A 19924-nucleotide genomic window follows, 5' to 3' on the forward strand; every position below is an offset into this window, starting at 1 on the left:
CACCTCAGCCATAGCCACAGCCATGCTGGATCTGAGCCGCATCTGCAGCCTGCACAGTGCCTTGTGGCAACATAGGATCCTTAACCCACTGAGCGAGGCCAGGGATTGCCCAGCATCCCCATGGACACTAATCAGGTTCTTAACCTGCTGAGCCACAACTGGAACTTCACAGGAAGCCATGTTGTTGTGAAAGTGCATGAAATTTTCAGGAAACATAAAATTCTGTGTGGCAGCAGCAGAGGAGAACAGAGATAAGATGAAGTTTCAGTAGATGTTGCAGCTAGGTTGCAAAGGCCTTGTGTGACAGGCTAAGGGATTTAGGCATCATGGAACTAGCTATTTCTAGTAATCAGGAAAACCTAAGAGATTGAATTGATGGTAACATTCAAAAGTTTTTTTGACCAATGTCGCTATTGTACTAGATATTATGCAATATTATTTAAGTTCTCTATTCATACATACATTCATTTACTCAAGAATCCATAAACTAAAAGTAAATTAAAAAACATTTGAGAAGTATGAATTTGATTATTCTAGGTGTGTCAAAATTTGTCTTTAATTTTGTGATCTGGTTACTCTTAAATTACCAAATGCAACTAATTAAAAATGAAGTTTTTTGAAACAATCCAGTTTTTAAATCTTTATCTTTAAAAATTCAATCTTTTAAGTTTTTATGTAATATGCTTATCTTTTGAATAAGCACAAACTTATTTTTCTTGATAGCTTGATTCTTCATTCTAATTGTAAATTCACTTTTTGGTAAATGTTTCTTCTTAAAATTTTAAAATCATACTGTTAACTTTAATGTAATTAGGAGATACTGATTTGATTATGTATTCTTCTACCAGGAATTCAATCCATTAGATTATGAATTACACAAAATTCTCTTAAAAATTACCTGTGAGCAGCTTTGACACTCTGTTAGGGAAGAGTGTGAAAGTAGGAATTTGTTCTTAGAATTCAGCTTCATTAAGAATGGCTCAGAGAAATGTCCAAATGTGGTACCAAAATTTCTTTAACCAATAATATTGAGTTCTTTTCAGTGTTTCCAATGAACTTTCCAAACTTTGGTTTTGAGAATATAATGCTGATTAAAGTGTCTACTGTTTTTAATGCTGTACCATTGTAACTGCTAATAGTAAAAAGCATTTTCCTGCTTTACACCAAAAAATTTACATTCAAAATGTCATATGTGTTTTCTGATTTCCTACAGCTTGCCAGTATTTGCCGTGCTGAAATGTTTTGATTTAATATTTTCTTCCTTTGTATCTTTTAGTTTTCTCTGTTGCTGCTTTTTCTGTGACACAAGCCTTTCATTATAGTCACTCTTCTTTTTTCCTTCCCCACTTCTTTCTTTTCCTTTTTTAAAGCCATGAGAAGCCGATCCATTGGTGAATGTGCTCTGCCATCGGCCTATATACGCAGTGCTAAAAGTGCTCCTGTTCTGATCCATACTTCCAAACCCTTCTTGCCTGATATTGTTCTCACTCCCCTTTCTGATGAGCTTTCAGGTAGTGCCACCTCTGCTAATTTCTGCACCACCTTTTTCACTTTTTAATCTTTCTGCTTTCAAAGTTTGCTTAATCAAATAAATTCTTCAAAGTTAATTTCTTTGGGGGAGGTGTGGGAAATTGGGAAAGTGGTTGAGAAATCTACATTTTGAGTTATTTAAACTCTAATGCTATTCTTGCAGTTCGTTCTGGAAGTGCTAAGTTTAGTGCTGTGCCAATGTCCAATATTTTGAGTTAAATAAATGGCCAACTTTTTTTTCCTATTTACGTTTGACTTTTTTTTTCTTCTCAGGTGGTTAAATGAAGTAGTAATGTATATTTATAATGTCATTATAGATGTCTCACAAAAGGTGACTTGGAAGATACTCAGAGCCTTGACTTTTAATTTCCCATTGCTTTGACTAAACGATAAGGTAAATCTTGAGTAATGCATTCTCCATCATCTGTAGTAATGGAACTAAAACCAGGAGAATCAATAACTGAGAAAAATACATAATCTAAAAGTTGCTTTAGAATAAATCTTTGTATTTATATTAGATTATAATAGTATACAGAATTTTAAAAACTCATTTTTAAAGCAAGTAAAAAAACCATCCTGTGATGCCTCAGGTATTAAGGAGCCTCACAACCTGCTCAGCTTTCCACTTCTGCCTCAGGTCCTTGATCTCTAATACTGGGATGGTCTTCTCTTTAATAGGCTTAATTAACATATAATAAAATGCTTAGTTCCTGGGTTCAGTTCAATGAGTTTTGAGAATTGTACATACCCCCTATCAACTTTCACTCCAAACAAAATGTAGAATGTTTCCATTACCCCCCAGAGTCCCTAGTGAGACTTAACACTAGAGAATTCAAACACAAACTATATAATTTCTGTTACCATAGATTAGTTTTTTTCTTTTTTCGAAAAAAGTTTTGTGTGAAAATCATACAGTGCCCTGTCTTTTAGACAAGCACCTTGTGTTGAATATATAGTTGACCCTTGAACAGTGCAGCGGTTGGGGTACTGACCCTTTGTGTTGTCTAAAATCCATGTATAACTTTACAGCAGGCCCTTTATTTTTGTGGTTTCACATGGGCAGATTGAACCATCTGCACATTGTGTAGTACTGTAGTGCGTATTTACTTTTTAGAATCCACAAATAAGTGGACCTGTGAATCTCAAAGCTGTCAGTTCAGGGGTCAACTCTTACTATGGAAAGTGCTACGGCTCAGAGAAAGTTACTCATGCATTCTTAGATGCTTTCTTAGACATTCTCCCCCCAGTGTTGCCACTTCTGGTGAGGTTGCTGGTTTTTTGTTTGTTTGTTCTTTAAAGAACCTATCTCTGTACCCTCTCAGTTTCTAATGTACTGTAGGCTTATGTGAGGGAAGGTGCATTTCTATTAATATTATTTCAAGTAAAGTCCCTTCCAACCACCCTTAATCTTGTTAAGATCAGAGATTTCTCCCAAACCTAGAGGAAGTCCATAATTGAAAATTGAAAAGGAAAGTAAACTACATAAGAGGAAGAAAAAGTTTTCATAGTTTTTAATCTCTCCTCCTGATGTGAGCAGGCTTATTTGAACTCATAATGAAATATGTCCTGGGTGCATCATGTAAGATCAGGAGTTGAGGTTTCTGCAGCTATTTCACCAATAAGACAGTGAAACTACCCATAGACAATCACTCCAGCTTTTGGTTAGAAGTAGAGTTTCCACAAAATTATTTTCTTGATACTCCTGAATACTTAGGGGGTAAAAAGAAACTTCTTTTAATTCCTTTTGTTTGTTTTAATATATTATAATTTCTGAAAATGGACTGTTGTCAGTTTTCAATTTTTTTTTTTGTCTTTTTAGGGCTGAACTCATGGCATATGGAGTTTCCCATGCTAGGCATCGAATTAGAGCTGTAGCCACTGGCCTATACCACGGCAGCTCCAGATCTGAGTCTAGTCTGTGACCTGCACTACAGCTCACAGTAACACCAGATCCTTAACCCATTGAGTGAGGCCAGGGATCGAACCTGTGTCCTCGTGGATACTAGTCAGATTCGTTTCCACTGAGCCATGGTGGGAACTCCTGAATGTATTCTATTTTTATCCAGCTCTTCTTTCTCTAGTATTCTTGATTAGATTTCCATTCAGCCTACTTTGTTTGTAAATGTGATATTATGTGGTATAGCTTGATATAGATAGACAAAACTGAATAGCTGAATATTCTTGGAGAGTTTCTCCTCAAGCTCTGGGGACTATTTCCAGAGCTTTGACACTATGTCATTGATATCAGTTGTTAACATCAGACTCATCTGATGTTGAAAAAAGTTTTTTTCCCAGGCTCCTGTCTCAGGTTTTGATATAGTATCTTGAGGGTTGCATGAGTATCTAACTTTATTTTTTAAAGTACTGCAGGTAGTGCTGGTGTCTGGCCAAGCACATTTTCCCTGTCCTTTCTCCTGTACTAGATTGTACATTTGGTAACCTAGCCTAGCAATCTTTATTTTCCTGATTAAACAGAGTGAAGCCAGAAATCTCAATAATTATTCTTTTTTTTTTTTTTTTTTTTAAGAAATTTACTGTATATTAGGAAACAAGCCACATAATAGTCCAAAACACTGCCAATTCTCAGCAGGTCACTTAGGTGCTGATTGCAAATTTTTTCAATAATTATTCTTAAGCAGATTAGCTTTTACTACCAAAAATAATACTTTTATGAAAGGTTTATGTTAAAAAACATAAGCATGGTGGGCAACTGACTTTTACAGCTGTTTATTATTTTCCGATCAAGTATTGTGGGTTACTTACCCCAAAATTAAGTTTATAGACCCACTTTTTTTCCAATTAGTTCTCAGAACTACTAATTTGTTTGCTGTATTTGATGTTAGATCCTAGTCTATCTAGGCCAGATTACATAGACTGCTAGTGTTGTTAATAATATTAACTATTTGGACACTGTAGAGCAAATGTTTTGATCTTTATACTTCTGTTTTCTGAATATCAGAGAAAGAAGATGATATCTCTCATGCCCCATCCTGTTCCTAAATTCTGCCTCATTGGGAGGAGAATTTTCTATCTCTAATCAAATAAGTAGGCCCTCTTTACACAGTCAGGGAGTTTATTTCTTCTCATCATCAATATGTAATAGTGATCTTTTACAAATTCTCCACCTAGAAAAACAGCAGATTCTAGCATAATTCTAAACTAGATTTTTGTTTGTGTGTGTGTGTTTTTTTTTTCTGAAATAATTTGTGTTAATTTTTTTTAAAGTACATCTCAAAAAAATTTGAAGCTGACCTAACCATGGCATTATGTAACATGTTTGTAAACAAGCAAAATAGTGTAATTTTCTTATCATAAAAAATATATTGGTTGTTTTCTTCCAAAATTTAAGAGTCAAAGAAACAATATTAGGAAGATAAAAGAGTAAAAGATAGTTTTTAAATTTTAATTGTCTGGAAGTAAAGTTAATTATTTGGGTTTGGTTTATTGCTTTTCAGTCTTTTCATAAAATTTCAATGATATGGATACTGCTTTGAGTTATCTACAAATTGAACATCTAATCTTAAAAGGATGTAGAATTTTTAATAGCATCTACTCATAATAGAATTGGAAACATACTCTATAGTTCTTATCTTGAAGGTGCATTGCAATTGTAGCCTATAAGGGACATTGTCATTTCCTTTAAGTAATTCCAGGAAAAACCTGAGTTTCTAAATGGCATTAGTTTCTACATAAACTGATATAAATGATTTTATGAATTTAGGCAGCATAAGAATATTATTACTGATAGCTAGTGTTTATGATTAACTGAGAATTTAACTTTAGTAAAAGGGATTTTGGTACTTTATTCTGTACTTCATTTTAGAAATTATTAAAATTTTCTAGTGGTATATTAGTATTATTAGTATTATAACTTAAGAGTTTTTGCTCCCCAAGGAGATAGCTTGATATTTTACTAATTAGCAGCTACTAATTTTTAATATAAAAGACATGCTTTCCTTCTACTGGTATTTGAGCCCCTACTATATGACAAGAGCTATTTCAAGCAATGGGGATATTGTGATATTAATACAAATGAAATCCTAAAGAAAGGTAAATTTTGTGGAAAGAATTTTTTTTACACATTGCAAGCCAATATCACACTTAATTTACAGCTTATCTTTCAAAATAGCAAAGAAAGCTTTTCTTTGAAACACATTCAGAAAAAATGCATTTTAATCTAAAAATAATTTCCAACACTTCAATGGTAAAACATTATTAAGCAAATCCAGAGATAAAACCTGAAATTTCTAATACTTGATAAACTTTATAGGAAGCATTTTCTCATTGTTGAAAGTTTTGGTTTTTTTTAGTTAAAAAAAAACGTTTTCCTTATTTTGCTCAATAACTGGTTGCTGATACTTTAGATTAAAATAATTGAGTTAGACGCTGCTATTGCTCAAGGTAAAATGTAAGCAGCATAATTAAATAGTTTTGAAGGTCATTTCTATTTTAACTTGTCACCATTATTTTCAGTAATCCAATACAAAGTTTCTTCATTGTGTTCTTTATAACATTTGTATTTGACTAAGTTTTGATTTCTAAAATTCTTATCATATAGAGATAAATCAGTGCTGGTTTATAATTTCTTAATATAATTAATTTTTACCATTGAAAAAATTAATCAATTCATGAATATATATATGTGTGTGAATCATATATATGTGTGAATAATAACTATATGATTCAAGAGATTAAGAACATGAACTACTTTTTGCCTTGCTTCAAATCCCAGCTTTCCACTTTCTAGTTGTGTAACCTTAGGCAAATCAACAAAATAGTTTCTTCATTTGTAAGATAGGGATAATAACACTTATTTCATGAAGTTGTTGTGAGGAGAAAATAAGTTAATAATGTATACAATGCTTACAGCAGTGGATATAGAAAAGACTGTACATTTGGCCCTTCATGTCCAAGGTTGGTAGAATCTCTGTAAGCCTGTGGGTATGGAGAGCCAACTCTATTCACTGTAGTAGGTCGTTTTATAAAGGAACTTAAGCATCCATGAATTTTAGTGTCCATGGGAGCTCCTGCAACCGGTACCCTGTTGGATATACAAAGACAACTGAATGTTGTTTACTTATCACTTAGTCTTTTTCTCTTCAACAAAGTTTAAGCATATTTCTTTAAATTTAAGGCTTGTTATAGTCAATTAGGCTTAATTCAAATGCTGACTTTGAGTTCCTGTCAGCAGTTATTCTTTTCTTTAATTTTATGCAATTAGTATTGTTAATACTAGTATTGTTAAAGCTTAAAGCTTTCAAAAAGTTTTTTGTTTAAATTTAAATTCTCTTATAATACATTATTGATGGAAAAATATTGTATCTTTTTTTTTAAAAGCTCTTGCTCTCTTAGACTTGAAAGTTTTTTAGATATTCATATGTAGTGACAAAAATTTAGGAAAAAAACACTTAGGCTGCAATAATGGTTAAGTTTCCTAACTTACAAGGTGAGAATTGGATTTGAGAAGAAATTCCTAAAAACAGAACTTCACCAAACTCTTCACTGCCTTCTTTAGAATGGAAAAGTTATGAAACATCAATAAGGGAAACTACACATTAAAATTAACATTCTCCTTTTTTCTGAAGTTCACATATTTGGTAGTCTCATAACATTAGATTTTAGTATCTTGATTTTGAATTTGCAGCTTATAAAATTCTAAGTACAAAATTTTTAAGAATATTTGTTGGAAAGTTATATAAACTTTCATATAAGTCTTTATTCTTTGCTGAGTCCTACTAGAATATTTTGGAATGAAACTGGGGTGCATAGTGAATATAAATTCTAGGCAGAGGTTCTTATGATCTACTATGGGAGATAACCCAAAATACTTAACATTCGTCAAGATGCACATAGATGCATTAGTTATATGCTGAAATAATAAATAATGAATATAAATTAATAAATGTGAAGTTTCTGAGGAAATGCTTAGTTTTTTGTTTAGAAGAATTTCTTAGTGGAATGTAAGAAGAAAGCCAACATCATTTTTTTTAAGTGTTGTATTCTCAACTTAATGATAAAAAATTGTTTCAACTTTAAGAGATATTTTGTATTTGACCCATGTTGGGAGTCTAAAGGTCTTCAGGAATATTACAGACTTCTCTTGATCTGAGTTTAGTATAAGATGGCTCCTTTTGGGCCTCATACAAAGGGGATGAGATGAGTGAAATAGCAGAAGGACCAGCCTCCTTTCATCCATTGCATGGGTCCTGAGAATATTTTTTAATTCTTATCCTCACTTTATAAATAAGGAAATGGGTCTCAGCGTCTGGAGTTAGAAAACCAAATCTAGTGCCATCAATAAATATATTTGTGATTTGGTTAAGTCACTGCTTTGTTCTAGATATAAATCTCATTTTGATCAGTTTTAATTCTTTTACGTACAGTCTTTGCATTACAAGCCTAATGAGTAGTAACATCTGACTTTTTGACTCTTTGTCCTCTTTTCATCATATTTTTTGGCTTCTGAAATTTTTTTTTAGTTATTTCTAGGTCACATTAAAGGTCGTGGTACATTCATAGACACGGCATTTCATTTCTAAAATTTCTAATTTCTGTGAATCTCTACAGTTAAGTGGTATTTTGTATTTGTGATTTTCAGTTTCATAAATATTTTTAAGAATCTACCACATACTTACAGTATATTTTACCATTTACCATAGCACTTAAGGCAGCAAAAAAAAAAAAAACCAATGCGGTGATAAAGAACACTAAGCCTGCTTCTCAAACTTGGGCCTCAGTTTTCTCAGTGAGAGAGTTAAATTAAATAGTATACAATGTCCATTTTGATCCTAAAATCTGCAATTCTTTAAAAGAAAGAAGCCATAGGTCCGGTTTTTATGGTTTGATGGTTGTTAAACGGAATGGGACAGTGATAGGCAGAGGTTTCTTCCTAGTATATTAATTAGTAGTGTTTGTGTCAGAAATGAAAAAGTACAGTTAATTTTTTAACATTGTATTGATTTTATTTGATAGGGTGAATAGATGTTAATACTTTAATAAAATGAAGTAAAACACCTCAATAGAACAGATAATTTCCTGAAAAGAGAACTTTAGGAAGAGGGTAGAGATTTCCATTTGTAATATGTGACCAAACAGATAAGCAAGATTTGAAGATGATGCCTCTTGCCTGGTAAGGAAGGAGACAAGTTTAAGAGACCCTGTAAGATTCTGCAGTGAGATATTTAGATCAGCTTTTTGTGTGTTAAGATCTAATTTCTATGCTTGGAAGTTAAAGAAATAGGAAAAATTGGGTAGCAAGTTTGAATTGCTCAATTTATTGGCACAGCTCTATCTTTAATTGCACTTCCAAATGTTTCATCACCTGTCTGTTTCTATGCATGTTAACATTTTAAAATGTATACTCATAGTTTTCTAATTCATTTATACTACCTGCTATAGTGGCTTAGTGCCCATCATTATTTAAAAATTGTTTTGTATTTTTAGTAGATTTTCTTCAAATGAACTTATACAAAAATATCAAAAATTTTTATTTTTAAGCATATGCTTTTAGGGTATGGTTGAAATTAATACCTACTTTTTCATATTCATAGGGTTCTGTGTAATTTTTCTTTTTTACAGATATTGACGATGCTCAAATACTTCCTCGTCCAACTAGAGTCAGACATTTTTCACAAAGCGAAGACACTGGGAATGAAGTTTTTGGTGCTTTGAGTGAGGAGCAGCCATTGCCTCGAAGTAGCAGCACTTCTGACATCTTGGAACCATTCACTGTTGAACGAGCCAAAGGTGCAGTTCCTGTCATTGACAGTTCATCCCGTCATGCGCCAAGCTTGCAGAGTTCCACAGAGGCTTCTTCAATATCTAGATCCACTGAAAGCCACATCACTGATACTCATAGTAGAGAGTCTTCTCTGGAAGTTGGTGATAGCATATATGACCATCTTTGTCACTTAATAGATCCAGTAGAACTTGCAGACTCAGCTTTTGAACAAATCCAGTACATTGACCTTGAAGGAGATGATGATCTTCTTTCCTCCCTGAAAGAATATTTTAAGGAAAACCAGGAAAGTCATAGTAAAAATGAGTTAGGTAAAGATACAGCTTCACAGGAAGTGAGTATTGCAGTAAATAGAGATGAAAGATCATCCTTAGATAATTTAGAGTACATAGACCAGGAGAGTAAATCAGAAAATACCACCTGTTTTGTTGGGACTCCTGAAAGCATACAGTTTCAAAAGGAACCAAACTCAGCTGTCTTCATGAGTGATAGTGCATCCAACCAGTTAGACAGCTTTATGAGAACAAAAACTGAAAAATGTAAACAACTAAACAGCGATCACCAGTCTTCGGAACCCAGTTCAGGTAGCCCTTGTGATAAAGAAAAGAGGAAACATTTGTATAGACAAACAGCCACAGAATTAGATGCCTGTGTAGATATAACACTAGCTGAAAAGGTTAAGGCTGTGCAAATTAATGAAAATATCACTGTCCCACATGTTATGCATGCCAAGAAAACTACACTAAAAGCACCTGTTAACCGTAGAATGCCTCATGTTACAAGTACTAGCAAGCTTTCTCCAACTAAAAGGAGCTTGTCTGAAACAGTAACTCATAGAGCCAAAATCATGAAAATCGCTACTAAAAAACGAAATAGTGTTCATGTTACTTTTAGACCATCTACTGAGTCAGTTCAGTTTTATAATCCTCTGGAAAACAAAGAGGCTCCATGGAAGATGAGACTGCGGAAGCTCAGTGGCTTTACTAGTAGTAGTAGCAGCAGTACTGGCACCAGCAACTCCCACACCAGCTCAGACAGTGTCACAGAACTAGTAAAACCTGGTGTGTACAGGCCTCTCGATACAATTAGTACAGCTTCAGTAAGTAGTAAAACCATTAAGGAATCTACAGAGATTCCCACCGCCACGTCACAAAAAGAAGGAATCGCAAGTAATCAGTTAGGTAGTCGTAGTACTCTTAGGTCATCAAGTCATGAGGCAGGACTACAGCAGGGCTCCCTGGGTGGCGTTTATAAAACTGTTGTACATGCTCTTTCGAAGCCGAAGGCAAATGTTTCCCCACAGAGGCAGAACAGAATGCCACCAGAGGCTCCACTGAGGGATCTGTACAGTCATGTAATGGGCTATTTTGGAAGGAAAGCTGCAGGTGAGCACTAACAGTGTGCAGAGCGCAAAAGGAGAAAGACAGCACCAGTTTGGCTTAATGCAACTGAAGCAAGCTCTAAGCAATCAAAAAGCTTTGGGATGGTCACTGCTTTCTCTCTGTTTGGTTATGCATGCGCCTTTTCCCAGCTGTATTTTTTTCCCAGCATAAAATGTTTATTTAAATTACTAATTTTCTTTACAAAGCATTTAGTTAAACCTCTTTGCTGCTGAACAAGATAGGAAAGAGGGAGGTACGGAAAAATTTAATGACCTTCTAAAGGCTATGTAAATCAAAATATTTTTCTGAGTGGGTACTCCCTGAACCTTGAAATCAGGTTTACTGAGGAGTTGAAATACTTTCTCCCCTGCCCCCTATAGTTTACATTTAAAAGAGCCCCAGCTATATATAATTGGGTTCATTTATTTTTACTGCTGATATACTTGGTTTTATTTTTCCTTAGTAGAAAATTACCTTGACATTATATAACAATGGAAATCAAGGTCCTACAGCCAGCACCAACATTTTCAGTTAACTGTTGTTGAAGAGGAATTTATTTCTTAAAGTGGACTTTTCATTTAAGCCATTTCCAAACAAGCTGTAGGCTTTTTAGTTTTGCATTCATTTTTATGGAATGCAGCTAGTATCCTTGAAACCCTCATCATTACTTTTTTTCTGAGATTTTAGAAGTACATAAAGGTTTCATGATAGCCAATCATGATTTAAATATGGAACCTCTATGGACAGATTACAGAAAGCAAGACTGTGGTAACTGTTTTCTCTTAACTTGATTCAAATTTAAAATAACAGTTATAGAAAATTAACTTTCAGCAGTAAGGTAGGTTTTGATTTTATTTGTTTAACATGGTTTTGTTAGCATGATTTAACAGAACGCTGCATCTTGCATTGAGCCATTAATGCCACTTGAGGGCAGTATTTGACAGCTTAGCAAAGCCTGGCCAAGTAATATAAAGATAATGGTATTTCACAGTGAGTTCCTGACCAGTGTTAACCTGAAATGCTTTGTAGTTCATTAGGAATATAAACAGTGCTGATTTTCCTTTGGTTGCAGAGAAATCACTTTTTCAACAGCATGATAGTGAAAGAAGTAAATATCTTATTTTCTGTAATTTACTTTCCCAAGTTTAAAACTTTCTTGTTAATGTGAATCATAATATAGTCATAAAAAATCAAAATAATTATTGTGGGTTTTTTAAAACAGAAAAACCTTTGTTAAAGTACCTTTTTTTTTCTTAAAGCAATAAAGTTAGATTTTGTAGTGAATAAAAACAATATGTCAAAATTATAGAATTTTGATTTATAATACCTAAGCTTAAATTCAAGGGACATGATCTTTTGCAGATATTTTTTGGGGAAAATGGAATTATAAATCCTTAAGGCTCTGGATGGAAGCAGGGAGGCAGGAAGAAAGAAAAATATACCAGTTTCTTTATAGGCAATATTAACCTAACTTCAAACTAGTGCTTATCTATAAGCTTTCTTGCTGTTTAAGGTTATACTGAAGATTGACTAACATCTGCTTAGTTAAAGTAAATATCAATTTACTAATTCTTAAAATTAAATCTAAAAGGAGAGAAATTATTTGTAGATGCATGTTTGGCAAATAATTGATATGGCATAGGTAATTTGTTTTGGCTGTTTTGTTTGTTTCAAATTTAGAAAATGCAGTTAAGTCTTTCCTCACTATATATAGCTATTTATTTGTTTTTAGTCAATAAAGAGGACATGAGCTCAAAACTGCCCCCTCTTAATAGTGATATTGGCAGCAGCAATGCTAATGTTCCTGATCTGATGGATGAGTTTATAGCAGAACGACTTCGAAGTGGTAATGCCTCAGTAAGTGCTATTTTATCTTATTTGGTTTTAGAGAGAAGGGTAGAGAAACTAAAGGATATGTTCTTGTGTACATATATATGTATATGATATTTGTGAATAATTTAATTCAAATCAGCCTTTCCCCCCAAATTAGCCCTTTATTGAATTAAGATTTTTAAGTTATATATTTATAATTTTTTTTTTAATCCACAGACATAAAATAAACAGGCTTATAGTTTTCACCACAGTGAAAGATGGGGATACCTGGTTGCTCGCCTACTTAGGCATAAGCCACTGCCTTTGTGGTTCGTTCTTCCTCTCTTTTTCATCTTTGCTCTTAAGTTACCCTGATGCCTCCTGCAGGAGAGGTGACAGTGGAGGTCTTCTGTCCCAACTCTCTCAATTTTGATAGCATGCTAACATTGTTGCTATCATTCCAGATAATTTAGGAATAGATTTTAAAGTTATCTTTATCTGGAGTGTTAGAATTAAGACAAAATGAAAATAGGGAGTTCCCGTCATGGCGCAGTGGAAATGAATCCGACCAGGAACCATGAGGTTGTGGGTTCAATCCCTGGCCTGGCTCAGTGGGTTAAGGATCCGGCATTGCCATGAGCTGTGGCGTAGGTCACAGATGCGGCTCAGATCCCACATTGCTGTGGCTGTGGTGTAGGCCGGCAGCTGTAGCTCCGATTAGACCCCTAGCCTGGGAACCTCCCATATGCCGTGGGTGCAGCCCTAAAAAGCAAAAAAAAAAAAAAAAAAAAAAAAAAAAAAGAAAATAGGAGCAATTTTATCCCTCGTAATGCTTAATTGTTAAGGAAAGATAAGTGTATGTGGAATTGCTTTTTTTTTTAAATGATAGTATTCCAGTTGAATTTCAGCTTCTCTTTAGTGCGTCTGTAGCTCCATTACATTTTTCTTTTCATTTAAAAAAATTTTTTTTTGAATTTCCCATCGTGGCTCAGCAGTCAACGAACCCGACTGGTATCCATGAGGATGCGGGTTTGATCCCTGGCCTTGCTCAGTGGCTTAAGGATCCAGCGTTGCCATGAGTTGTGGTATAGGTCGCAGACATGGCTCAGATCCCGCATTGCTGCGGCTGTGGTGTAGGCCAGCAGCTGGAGCTCTGATTCATCGCCTATCCTGGGAACCTCTATATGCTGCAGGTGCAGCCCTAAAGAGACAAAAGAAAAAGTTTTTTTTCCTCCAGTGGGAAAAATCATAGAATGGTTATATATGATCATTATAGAATGACATCTTTGCCATCATTCTTCTCACCTCCATCATGTCTTCTATTTACTTCTTTTTTTACCCCATTTGAATACTTTGCTCTTTCTATTGTGTTAATATTCACTCCGTGAATCCTTTTGAGGCTTCAGGATCTTCAGCCTAGCAATGTACAGTATGTGAGTCTGCTTTAGGCAGTTCAGGCTCCATCTCCACATAGTCACATAGACTCTTCAGTTAGTATTTATTTCCCCCTCTTACTTCATGCCCTACATTTCAGCGTTTATTGTGATGATTGTCTTGGAAATTATAGATTTCAGATGCCTAATAAAAAATTTAAAAAAAATTTTAATGGTAAAATGTTTCTTGAATTTATAGACTATGACAAGAAGAGGAAGTAGTCCAGGCAGCCTCGAAATTCCCAAAGACCTCCCTGATATTCTAAACAAGCAGAACCAGATGCGCCCTATTGATGACCCAGGTGTGCCATCAGAATGGACTTCTCCTGCCAGTGCAGGGAGCAGTGACCTTATCAGCTCAGACAGTCATTCGGATTCTTTCAGCGCTTTCCAGTATGATGGCCGAAAATTTGACAGCAAGTATCTTTTTTTCCGTTTGGGCAGTATAGTATTTTGTTGATTTGTTTTCTTTCAAGACTGACGTATGGATTATATAACGATCACCTTCCTCCATAACATTACTTAGGGGTTCCCACATACATATTTTGATTTCATTTTCAGTGAAATTCCAAAAGAATTTTTAGGGAATCATTTCAAGTTGAGACCACTTTATTTTGCCAGTTAAAAGCTTTTAAAAGCAAAACCCACTATCCTTTTATAAAATAAATATCTTAAGACCAAAAACATAGAAAGGAAAAAAATTAGAATGGACTTGATATTAGAATAAAGGACAGTCATGGGTATTTATGAATTGGCACTATTTAATGCACTTATATTTGGGAACCACTGTCTGGTTACTGTCAGTGCTTCAGTATGTTTGGTACAAGTATGTTCAATGCTACAGCACTCGGAACCTTTCTTGAATAATTGCATCATGTTAAACTCATGGTAAAATGACATCAGTGAGGAGTTCCCACTTTGGCACAGTGTTGCTGCAGCTGAGGCATAAGTCATAGTTGTGGCTTGGATTCAGTCCTTGGCTCAGGTCCTTGGCTCGGGAATTTCCATATGCTGCAGGTATGGCCAAAAAGAAAAAAAATTGACATCAATAATATTATTTGGTGCTATATTACTCCCACATAGCTTTTCTGCTATAATTCTGTATTATACTTGGCAGTCAGTGAAGGGTTTCAGAGCTTAAAATAACACAGAATCTTAGGAATCACATTTGTGAAGAGATGGGAGATGCACTGGATAATTAAATGTTTCTTGCCCTCATGGATTATATACTACTCTGTTCTCAGACTGGGAATATGATTTAAGAGAAAAATGACTTTTACCACATATGTGCCATTTTTATTATATATCTCTCTTCTAGAGATTATGAAACTTGCAAAGCAGTTAAGTATATTTCCAGCTCTCAGAATAAATGGATAAGAATAGTGATAATATATTTTATGTCTATGTCTTTTATCATCATTATTGTTAATAATAGTCTATGAAGATCTTTAAAAGTTTGTTTCTGATTATAAACTTTAAAGTGTTAACATTATTTACACTCACCTGAGTGGTATGAAATAGAATAGATTTAGGGGGGATGTTCACATTTAATCATTTTGCTGTGTCTCTTTTGTAAATGTTTCGTTTTATAATTGGTACTTCTATACATTAGCATTTCTTCTTCCTATAGATTTTGGCTTTGGAGCTGATACTGGGACTGCATCCTCTGCTGATGTGGATTCAGGTTCTGGCCATTATCACAGTGCTGAAGAGCAAGAAGTGGCTAGTCTAACCACGCTTCACATCGATTCTGAGACAAGCAGTCTTAATCAACAAGCCTTCTCTACTGAAGTTGCAACAGTTACCGGTAAAGTTATTCAAGGAAATGTATTCCTTAAATGCATTTTTTAAGCCACCAAAAAACCTTTTCACAATTTTATTTGATAGATTTTGTGTACTATTTTTTTACTATTTAAGTATTATTTTTTTCATTCATCTTTATGTAATAATGGAGGGAAAAAAGTTAAATGTAAGGGTTTCTTGGAGTTCCTGTCATGGCACAGTGGAGGCGAGTTCGACGAGGAGCCATGAGGCTGCAGGTTCAATCCCTGGCCTTACTCAGTGGGTTAAGGATCTGGTGGGGCTGTGAGCTGTGGTGTAGGTTGCAGACATGGCTTGGATTGGGCATTGCTGTGGCTGTGGTGTAGGCAGGCAGCTTTAGCTCTGATTTGACCCCTAGCCTGGGAACCTCCATATGCCGAGGGTGCAGCCCTAAAAAGTGCATGCGCACGCACGCACGCACGCACACACACACACACAGAGTTTCTTGACCTAGAATCTATATGGATAAGCTTCAGGGAACTCTGTGAGTTCCTAATGTATGCAAAAATTTGTATATGTTTGCAGAGCATTTCCTGCAGTGATTTTTTAAATAACCAAAAAAAAAAAAAAAGTACTGTGCTATACTTTTTCTATTGACTTTCAGAGACTGCTTACATTTTTATAGATTTCTTTGGTAAGATATTTATTTTTGAAAATGTAAAGCATATTGCATTCATACAGTAAAATATGCTTTTCAGCGACTTTTTCTGTGGGGTCAAACATGACAATAATAGAACAAGTGGGGTCCAAGAAGTTGAGTCGGCAGAGGCAGGGTCACATTATTTCAAGAGTAGTACAGTGACCAGAGGGAGCCTAAGCAGCTAGTGGCCCATAGTTAAAGAGTTTCACTGTGTTATCCAAATTCACTCTGGTTCCCACTGTAGTTTGATGTCCTTTGATGGATGATCGATGAAATATCAGTAGGGTGATGTTTGCATCCTGTGGTTGGCTGGAACTTCTAAGACTTGAGCAGTGTGATGCCTCTTTGTCTGAGTCGGCACATTTCCTCAGCCAAATCAAACATGAAATTCGACCAATGAAATACTCAATAGGCAGGAATCCATCCTCTGTTTTCACATCTTACTTCTTTTCCACATCTTTTCTATCAGAGGATAAGAAAGAACTTTAGCCTGCCCCATTGCAGAGTGAGGGCTGATGGGAAGACAGGAGCCAGTTGGCTTGGACCCACTGTCCTATTATTACAAAATTTAAATTACTCAAAGAGAAATACTAGAGAAAATTCTTACTTTACAATAAATACCTTTGACTTAAAAATAAATTTAGATGAAAAGATACTCAACATTACTAGTAATCAAGGAATGTAAATAAAATCCATGTGATACTACTATCTACATAATAAATCAGCTCGAGTTAAAAATTGATAGTACCAGTGTTGATGAGGGTGTGGACCAACTGGAAATATCATACATTACTAATGGGGATGCAAATGGTAAGGCCACTCTGCCACAAATATGGCAGTATCTTTTAAAATTAAACATAAATTTATCATAGGTCCATTCCTAAGTATTTATTTCAGAACTTTGTATGTGAAAGTTCATGATAGCATTATTCATAGTAGCTAAATTGAGAGTAGCTCAAATATCCATTAACCAGTGAATGGATAATTCATTCAATATTCATTGGAATAGTACCTAGCAATGAAAAAGAGTTAAATGTTAATGTAAGCAAAACCATAACTAACTCTCAAAAACATGCTTTTAAATGAAAGATGTTGAGGCTGGCAGTGTTAGTGGCATATGGCAGTGAGCAAGTTTCTCTTCCTAAATTGCCTCAAGCCTGAAGTAAGTGAAATAAAGCAGCAGTGGTTACTGTAGTTTCTATAACTGGACCAGGAATGGGAGTAGCATTCTCGCTTTCAGTGATGGCTCCTATTAACTGGTATATCCAGTTCTCATTCCATACTAGTTCCATGGTGGACATGAGACGAGACTGCTCTATACACAATCTTATACAATATCATGATTTTATTGATCTCTTTGGCCAATTTATAACCTGTTTTTATCTTTCCTTTTTTTTTTTTTTTTTTTTTAGGGCCTCACTTCTGGAATATGGAGGTTCCTAGGCTAAGAGTCGAATCAAACCACTGGCCTACACCACAGCCACAGCAATGTGGGATCCGAGCTATGTCTGCAACCTACACCAGCGCTCACGGCAATACCAGATTCTTAACCCATTGAGCGAGGCCAGGGACCAAACCTGTGTCCTTATGGATGTTAGTCAAATTCGTTTCTGCTGTGCTATGACAGGAACTCCTATCTTTTGATGTTTTCAATGTATGTTTTATTGGACTTTTAAGCATTACATCTTAGGTACAGGGAATTGAATATACTTTTAATGGTAATTTTGCGAAATTATATTTACAGGTTCAGAAAGTGCTTCTCCGGTCCATTCGGCTCTGGGATCCAGGTCACAGACACCTTCTCCTTCCACATTGAATATAGATCACATGGAACAGAAGGATCTACAGCTCGATGAGAAGCTCCACCACTCTGTTCTTCAGACACCAGATGACCTAGGCAATATTTGGAAATTAGATCTTTGCCATTTTTTCCTTTTGGGCCATTAGTGTCAGGAGATTTTAAATAAGGCATCTTAAACTTGGTTATGTATTTTATATATATTATATATTATTATAAATCTTTTGGAAATTGGTTACTGTAACATTTTTTTCTTGCCCTTAAAGATATTGACATTCTGATTTTTGTTATTTAATATTTTATTATAGTTTGTTACAGTCTGGGAATTAGTGATTACGTTAATTTTGTGTGTTATGTTATCCTTTATTTTTATTTATTTATTTATTTATTTGTGTTTATTAGTGCTGCACCTACGGCATATAGAAGTTCCTGGGCTAGGGGTCGAATTGGAGCTGCAGCTGCCAGCCAATGCCACCACAGAAATATGGGATCTGAACTGTATCTGCGACCTACACACAGCTTATAGCAACGCTGGATCCTTAACCCACTGAGCAAGGCCAGGGATCAAAACTGCATCCTCATGGATACTAGTCAGGTTTGTTACTGCTAAGCCACAACGGGAACCCCATGTTATTATTTATTGATATGGTACCATTTCCTAAAGCAAGAAATACATAAGTTGGCATCTTTAATCATAATGTTTTATCTGAAGAACCTGTTGACTCACAGGATAAAGTAGTAGCATTATCAAGTTTTTATTGAAATAATTGATCAAATTGATAATTTGGCAAGTATATCAACTGATTTTAATTAATTTAATTTAAAAATAGGCCATCTAGGAGTTCCTGTTGTGGCACAGTGGAAATGAATCCGACTAGTAACCATGAGGTTGCAGGTCCGTTCCCTGACCTCGCTCAGTGGGTTAAGGTTCTGGTGTTGCTGTGAGCTGTGGTGTATGTCACAGACGCAGCTCGGATCCCGAGTTGCTGTGGCTGTGGCGTAGGCCGGCAGCTGTAGCTCCAATTAGACCCTTATCCTGGGAACCTCCATATGCTGCAAGTGTGGCCCTAAAAAGCAAAAAAAAAAAAAAAAAGGGCAATCTAAATAAAGTGTTTTTATGTAAATGTTTAAAAGTGACTAGGAAGCCTTAGAAACTCAAGTTAATAAAAAGTTGTTTTTGCTAGGTCCTATATGTTGTGACAAGCTCTAGGATAAAAAGTCATTTTGCAGTTCTCTTATGGTGCAGCACGTTAAAAACCAGTGTTGTCTCTGCTGTGGTTGAAGTCCCTGCTATGGCACGGGCTTTATCCCTGGCCCAGGAACTTCCACATGCCACAGATGTGGCCAAAAGAAAAACAAAAACAAAAAGTCGTTTTGCTAATATGTCAGAAACTTTGGTCAGGGACACAATTGATGAGATATTTATAATGAATAATGTAAAATAGTAGTTTTCATTGATAATGCAGCACGTTTACACTCTGACCAAGTGAAGAAATTTAAAACCATGTGACTTTGACCTCCCCTCCTCTTTTTAAGGTGTTCATTCCTCATTCTCTTAATATTCACTTACCTTGCCATCACATAGCTCTAATTTTCTGATTTACAGATTATTTCTGACCTTGTCTTTCCTCCATTTGGTCTGCAATTTTTTTTTTTTTTTTTTTTAATGGCTGCACCCGCAGCATATGGAAGTTCCTAGGCTAGGATGTTTTTTGTTTTTTATTTTCAGTTTTTTCCCCAACATTTGGAAGAAATTTCAAACTCACATAA

At 35.1% G+C, this 19924-nt stretch overlaps 1 protein-coding gene across 5 annotated transcripts in view; it reads left to right on the forward strand.

Moving 5' to 3' along the window:
- Nucleotides 1–19924, forward strand: part of RALGAPA1 (Ral GTPase activating protein catalytic subunit alpha 1) — a 230371-nt gene that overhangs the window by 89828 nt on the left and 120619 nt on the right. For 3 of the 5 annotated variants that reach the window (XM_047797742.1, XM_047797744.1, XM_047797743.1), the window contains exons 17-21: nt 9109–10653; nt 12383–12507; nt 14095–14311; nt 15526–15702; nt 18101–18253. In XM_047797742.1, the coding sequence (XP_047653698.1) occupies nt 9109–10653; nt 12383–12507; nt 14095–14311; nt 15526–15702; nt 18101–18253 (2217 nt within the window). Of the gene's footprint in view, nt 1–1370; nt 1512–9108; nt 10654–12382; nt 12508–14094; nt 14312–15525; nt 15703–18100; nt 18254–19924 lie in introns of all 5 variants that reach the window. The other 2 variants (XM_047797747.1, XM_047797745.1) reach the window with 2 other exon arrangements.

Source organism: Phacochoerus africanus, chromosome 9 (genome assembly GCF_016906955.1).
Source record: "Phacochoerus africanus isolate WHEZ1 chromosome 9, ROS_Pafr_v1, whole genome shotgun sequence".
Taxonomy (NCBI): domain Eukaryota; kingdom Metazoa; phylum Chordata; class Mammalia; order Artiodactyla; family Suidae; genus Phacochoerus; species Phacochoerus africanus.